This window comes from Merops nubicus, unplaced genomic scaffold, assembly GCF_000691845.1.
Source record: "Merops nubicus isolate BGI_N331 unplaced genomic scaffold, ASM69184v1 scaffold54146, whole genome shotgun sequence".
NCBI lineage: Eukaryota > Metazoa > Chordata > Aves > Coraciiformes > Meropidae > Merops > Merops nubicus.
The window spans coordinates 5,968-13,323 of record NW_008618038.1 but is presented as its reverse complement, the minus strand read 5'-3'; the positions used below and the strand labels follow the sequence as shown (position 1 = coordinate 13,323).

Sequence of the window (7,356 nt, the reverse complement as noted above, 5' to 3'; positions counted from 1 at the left end):
GTGCCGCGCTGACCTCCTGGGCCCGCCTCTGCCCGCTGTACAGGCCCTGCCAGACAAACCACAGCGGGTCAGCGGCCGGCTCCCGGCGCACAGCTCTGCTGCTTAAAGCCGCTACAGGCCCTCAGCACGGCTACCTCATCAGACGGGAGGGTTATCTTTTAAAAACAAAACCGACTCGTTCTCTGCGGCCAGAGGAGGGGGAGTGTTGCCTGCGGGGAAGGGGGCTGGGCACTCAGGGCAGCCCTGCCCGTCAGTCTCCCCGGCCGCACCCAGTCTGCCCTGCTCGCCTGGAGCTGCCTTGCCTCTCCGCTGCTCCGTGAGCTCCTCGTCGGCTGCGGGGCGCAGAAGAGACTGCACAGGGAGAAGTGAAGGCAGCTTGCCTGCTCGTTTTGCTTATAGAGGAGTTTGTCTCCAGCATATGGTAGACCAGGACCATCCCAGGTCATGGGTTTGGGCTCCCCTGTACCACCCACCTCTACTACAGCCCTGCACAAGTGACCTGACCTTCTCCTTTGCTGCATTGACAACAGTTGGTCTCAAATCCTAAATACAAGCAGGATGCAATTGTTTATTTTTCACATAAATATGTGTTACCTGGATAACAAATATGGCTAGTAGTTCACTCTGAAAATGCCCATTTAGTTTCTCTGGTTCTTTGTCTTCTTTCCATCTTTGGATTTCTTTATCTAAACATTTACTCAGTGAATTTTTGATAGTAGCCTTTAGGGAAGGAAGAACAAGAACATTTACCACAAAGTGGATGTAGCAGCTCCTACCTTATACAGGCTTTACTCGCCTGCCTACTGTTTATCTGGCTCAGGAGACTTTTTCCTCAGCCCTTGATGAGAAATAAAGGCTCTTTGTTACGGCCCACCACTTCACGACAGTAAGGACTCTTCTGTCACACCCCTATGCAAATTATAATATCCACCCATGCAATAGTAAGTTAACATTTCAGGACGGGAATGAAGATGAAGATCTACGTCCCTGCCTGTCCCCCTGCCACATCACTGGTGATCTGGAGGGCAGGGGAGGGAGCGGTGGGTGGGAAGGCTGCAGGCAGCTGCATGTGCCAGAGCCCAGACTCCCCCAGCCACACATTGCCTACATGTCACACGCAGTGCTACTGAGTTTTGCAGTCCTTCTTTCATGAGGGTTTCTGACGTCTTAGGAGCACTAGAAAGAGAAAGGAAACTTTCCCAGGTTTTCTGTGCTCCGACCCCTCCTGTGCACACTGTGCAGCAAGGCTTTGGAAATGGTCTGTACAGTGACTGTCATGTATTTGAAGTGCCTTGTTTGTGCCCTTTGCAGCTCTCACACTCACCTCTCCCATATGCAAACCATCACAGATTCAGCTAAACCTGGAACTTGTCCTCTCTTTTTCTGGGAATTCCAGCCCACAATGCCAAAAGCACTAAGCTTTGGGAGTACTGTAAAAGTTGCTTCTTGTTTCCATTAAGTCAAGAGTGATCCAAAAGCCAGAGTAACTGTTATTTTCTGCAGACCAGGTGATTCTCCATCAAAGAAACATTTTTTTAAAGACCAGACCTGCATGCTTTGTGCTCACCCAAGGTCTGGCACCACTGTAGAGACCAGAAGTAATTCTGTGTCCATCATCTGCCAGAGGGAACATAAATTCCTCTGGAGATTTAACAGACAACTGGAAAATTACCCATAAAGTTTTGTTGTTGGATTTTCCCCACCTCTCTACCACAAGGTTTTCAAGAAGAGAGCAGTTATTTTCTGATGGTTCCCAGGGCCAAGCAGAATCTTGCTCTGCAAGTCGCACCTAGCAGAAAGCTGATCTGTCCCCCCAAAAGAAATAAAAGTAATCTTGCTCTTGCTTCTCTCTGGAAGAACGTGTGGCTCATAGGTGAGAAGGGTATGTGCAGAACAAGCTAGAGCTCCTCTGAGGAGTCATACGGGAGCAGTAAAGGGAAGAAGAAGGACTGAAGAGATTCTTACCTCTTCACTGTCAAGGTATTTCTTTTCAAGCTCTTTGCTCAGACTTGATGGCAAAAGGCTTCCAAGCTTAAGTTTTTCCAACTCTTCTGCTAAAACAGGATCTTTTCTCATATCTCTGGAATGAAAAAGCCAAACAATCACATTTTCCAAGGTCAGTATAATTCAATACAGCTGTTGATGTGAATCACCAACACTTTTTGAGGCTGCCAGTGAAAAAACAGATGGAAATGCACATTGTCCTTAGTGCAGGCAGGATCTGGAGAAGCTGAATCTGTGCCAGGGGCGGGACCTGTGAGGGTGGGTCCCTGAGAAACTGAGCAACGGAGTCATGTTCTGGCAAGCACCTGAGCATCAGCCACTGTGCTCTGGTGGGGATGGGGGACCTGAAGCAAGCAGAAGAGTCTAAGCACAGGACACAGACTCTCTCCATCAATATAGCAACGTGATCAGATGAGAAGATGGCATTTTGTGGCTAGCTGGGAATGGAGCAGGTGGTGTCACACCCTCCTGTCATCTCCCCACTGCATGCTGGCTGAGCCAGGTGCTCCTGAGCAGCTTTGAGGGCAGGGATCTGCCAGCTGTGGGAGGTTCAAGACAGCTGTTGTTGGGGGACTGATTTGGAAGCAGCCTCTCCTTCTGGGGTTGCAGAGAATAACCCTGAACATCACCCGAGAGCCATGTTTGCACATTGCCCAGCTCCACATGGCTACACTGCTGTGCTTCCCACACACGGGCTGTTTCTGATAGGACACTGGAAGCCGGGGCCAGGCTGTTGGACCACATTCCTCCTCCTCCTCCTCCTCCTTGCTCCCTTTGCTGCCAGCCATGGAGAGAGGTGGTCCCTCAGCAGACACCTGGACATGGCCTCTGGGAACACCCCACAAAGCAGCTGCTGCCCTGGCTTATACTATTCTCAGCTGCTGCTCTGGCTGAGCCCTGCTCCTTGCAGCTACTGATTTCCAAAACCATGCTGGTTCAGGCCTGAATATCATGACCTAGAGTACAGCACAGGCTCTGGAAAACATCCAGGATCAACACTGACTCATTATATTCTGTCAGTGAAACACAAGAAGGAAAAAGTAGAGGTGAAGGTTGAATAGCTTTAGAAGAGCAGAAGAAACACTGCTGGTGTATGTACTGGTTTTCACCTAAGAGAAGACAGCCCTTGATTCTCTGTCCAGTACTACCGGCCACAACAAGCAATATTTTCAGTTCTACAACATATGGAGCTTGTGAGGATGAAGGGCACCCCTTGACTGATGATGTCCTCTCACAGAGGTGCACCCTTTGGTCTCCTAACTGGGAGGAGAGCGTAGATAGTCAATAACCCCTAAGCAACATCCTCCATGCCCAGGATAATTGCATCTCAGGTTGTTCTATTTATTGACTTCCCTCTGGTCCAGAGGGATGAAATTTCCAAATGTTCCAAGAATGAGTTCGGGTCTGCAACTGGAATAGAAATCAGGACAATGAACCTGCCCAATTTACCCCAGAAGTGAATCCCTTAAGATCTGTGTATATGTCTGTTGCCCAGAAGCCTGAGTGGTTGGACAGCCCTGACTAGGGCTTTGAGTGTGTCCCTTCTGGCTGTCCTGGCCAGCTAGCGTCCATCAGCACAATGCCCGTGAAGCCAGAAGCTGGCCGGGTGCCAGACTGCATTGTAGTGACACCCATTCATAAACCAAGCAAATGAACATGTGCTGATCACTGGGGATAAAAGTGTATGAAAGCCACACCTACTTTGTATAGATGTTGTGCACCCATGAGAGGAGAAGGTAAATATCCTTGTCTTCTAGATGAGACTCAGCATTTTTCTTCACCTGGGAGGCAAAATAATTGTGGTAAAGTTCGGCATATGTGCTGAACACATCAAACTCAGGAGGAAAAAGCTGTTTAATGTACTTTACAACTACTGTCAAATCTTCTCTCATTGTCTTTCCCATATGCAGGAGGTTCTGACCAAGTGCAGAGAGGTTCTCAGTTCTAGGAGTACGGCTTGTGTCTTTCATCCGTGTCTCTACTGACTCCTTTACTGTAGCCATCCAAAGCTCTTTCCATTTTCTGGGTCTAAATTGCATGTTTTGGTCAGGTGGATTCTCTGACGTGTAGTTCTGATCTTCTTTCTCCTGCTCTTTCAGTGCCTCTATTGCCTGCTGCAGCTGTTCTGGGTTTGTTTTAGCTAGCAGTACAGAGTCTTTCAAGATGCTGAAGACTTTGTGCTTCAGAACTTCGTGGACAGACTCGATGTCTTGCTGTCTGATATTCAGTCCCTCCTCACTTTTGCTAGACAGGGTCTTCTCCAGGACAATCAGAAGCTGGGTGGCCTCACAAAGCTTTTGCTCTTCAAGGAGATGCATGACTCGCTTGACTGGTGAAAAAAGAACAGCCTTTCTTTACCCAACAGAGAAGATTTAAATTTCTTCTTTATAAAAAAATGATTGCTCTGGAATACTTTTTTTAAAATAAAAGTTTGTATTTCTATAATGTAGATCTTAGGTTCCTTCACCATACAGAAAATCTATTTATTTAAAGATCAGATTATTTCTAGCTTTCTTCTAACTGGGGCAATGGAAATTTGAATAGTTATCACCAGTGTGTTACATATGGACAGTATTTTACCTGTGAAATTTTTTTTGAGGACACATTTAGCAGTCAAGATGAATACAATTGAACTATTTTATTTGAACCACAGACAGTTACTCAATATGACACAATCTGTGAAACAATTAGTTAAACTGGAGGAGTTATATCCCAAAATAAGTCTTGTTAGGTGTATAAGGTTTGTATGGAAAACCCTGAGTGGAGAAAGTTCACATTATTCATGAAACTCATCTTGCTTCATATTCTCCTTAGAGACTGCAGCACAAAAGCTGGGAGTGCCTTGTTGGCATCTGCTGATTACACAGACATTATCAAAACTGAGGGCTTGGTGTATTATACAGGAGCAATGGGATAACTTGAATAGTAAATGGGCTGAAATTTAATAGCACAAAGTATAAGATACAAATTCAATAGAACAAAAGTTCCTTAGCAACTAATAGAATTTTCTGCTGCAAACTGGATGTGAATTAGCTTGAGACAGACGAGAAAGAGAGATGCCTGAAGAATTAGTAAATCATTACTGTGAGATGATGGTAAAAAATGTCAGCTAGGACTCCAGGCTGTATCCAGTGAGGAATATCCAGCTGAGCTAGGAAAAGGTAACATAGTACCACGCATTGGTGGCAACTCGTCTGGAGGGTTTTCTGCAATTCTGGTTGCTTTATTTCAAAACAAGACATTGGGAATGGGGCAATGCAGCAGCAAGAGCAAAGGTATGAAGGGCATGTTCTCAGTAGACTCCGTTCATTTAGCTGAGCCGATCCAAGGCCGAGAAGGAAGGCCACCAGTTAGGGAAAACATAAGTAGCCAGGTAAAGGTTTGCCTGGAAATGTACTATGATAAAAAAAAAAAAGCCCCTCAGTAATGGAGGTAGGACTAAAAAAGGAACTTACTTTAAGGTACGTCTTGCTAAGTTTATGAACCAGGTAACAAAATGTAACCTGAGGTGGCAAGTGAGCCTTGAAAGTGCCAAGGAGCACCTTCCTCTCCAGTTCTGGATTTCTCTGAGCAGGTATTTTTCTACCAAAGCATCCTGCAGGGATGTTGCCCTCAACTGGAGGAGCGTTCAATTTATATACCAGCCTGGGAAAAGCCCCACATGTGCTGCTTGCTGCTGTCCCTGAGGGAAGAGGGGGTTTCACAGGGTGGCGGCTTCATGGAGGAACACAGCAGAGAGATATGGGCCTTGGTTTCATGCCCACCCACAGATCTCTGTGCCCCCATGAGAGGCAGAAATAATCTTCATTTTGGACAGAAAACATGCTCACTGGCAGTTCCTCAAGGAGTGTGTTTTTGGTACCAAAGGCCTATGATTTGAGGTCATATCTCTTTCAGCCCATGTTTCCGCAGGCTCCTTGACGAAGTCACTTCAACCTGTTGATGGACAACTCTTCAACTCATGCAGCCCCTCTAGAGCTAACTATGGGCTATGATGTGGCACAGGGAGAATGGAGGAGCACTTACCACTGGGTGTCTTGACCTTTTTAATTTTCTTAAGGGCACCTTCAAGCATTTCCTTTATTCCTTTCTTCCCCTTTACAGGGCTGTCACTAGCAGAGATGCAGCTCCCATTACTCGTGATGGAAGATGCACGTGAGGGTCTGCACTCTGGCTTTTCACTCATCTTCTCCTGGTCTCTGGACCAGATCTCTTCTCCAGAAGGTTCAGAACAGGCAGGGACTTGTTCAGCTACTGATGTCAGAGGATTTTCAAACTGACTGACTGCACCAATGCAACCCTCTGATCCTCTGCGTATTCCAGTAGGACCACTTTGGAAAAAAGGCAACATTTTCATCATTTTCCTTTTAGCCTGTAAATTTCAGAAAGAACTAGTCAGATTATAACAGTTCACATAAAAACAGCCATGGTGCAATGTGGCAAGGTGTATTCTCATTTAAAAAATAAAAAGATAATTGCAGAATTAGTTGTCCCTGTGTAGGCAGTATCATATGAACACAGCTCTGTTGGAGAAGTCCTGAAGCAACGTCACCTCAGGTAACTGGGAGGATGGAAGCAGCTCTCTGGTCTAACAAGGAACCTTGAAAAAATTCATGAGTGATTTTAAGCATGTTTCAGACGAGATTTGAAGCCTTGAGCTAGTCTGGACACAGGAGAGCAAGGCTCTTGCATGGGATTCTGTGGGAGTACATATGTGAGCTTGGATGTTACATATGAATGGTGTTGGTGGATAGGACATGGGTTCTGTGCCTGTTCAAAGCAGCCACAGAACTCCAATACTTTTATGTGCCATCAAGATCAATTCCCACCTCCTCAGGGCCTCTTTTGGATGATCTCTGCTCATCTGGCTGCAGATCTGTTTGTGGAAGCACCCATGTAGCTTCCAGCATGCTGAGTTTGCAAGTACAGCATGAAAACAAGGCTACAAAGGCAGGTATGCATTGGTCTTTGCTCAGCAAAAGTCCTGCTGATTTAACTGTGTCCCCATTTAAGTCAGCAATTAAATTCTTAGCTCTATTAAGGACAGCTCCCAGAGAAGGCAACTGGGAGTTCAGAAACATTTGGGATGTGAAAAATATGACTGAAAGGATGGGAGTGTGGGAAGCACAGCAGGATCTCCTAGTTCTGGTGTCCCCACCATAAAAGGGACATAGAACTGTTGGAACGAGTCCAGAGGAGGGCCACAAAGATGATCCAGGGTCTGGAGCATCTCTGCTATGAGGATAGGCTGAGGACACTGGGATTGTTCAGCCTGGACAAGAGAAGACTCTGGAGGGACCTCATAACTGCCTGCCAATACCTGAAGGACACCTACAGGAAGGCTGGAGAGGG

The 7,356-nt window shown here is 46.4% G+C and overlaps 1 protein-coding gene across 1 annotated transcript; it reads right to left on the bottom strand.

Annotated features, from left to right (window-relative positions):
• Positions 1–9: 9 nt before the first annotated feature.
• LOC103775820 (tumor necrosis factor alpha-induced protein 2-like) lies at positions 10–6,364 on the bottom strand (the record flags this gene model as incomplete). Its single annotated transcript, XM_008943291.1, has 5 exons — positions 6,031–6,364; positions 3,706–4,333; positions 1,966–2,080; positions 595–720; positions 10–46 (listed from the first exon to the last, which is right to left on the bottom strand). Coding segments are annotated over exons 1-5 (1,240 nt in total), but the record flags the coding sequence as incomplete, so codon positions are not given.
• Positions 6,365–7,356: the final 992 nt, after the last annotated feature.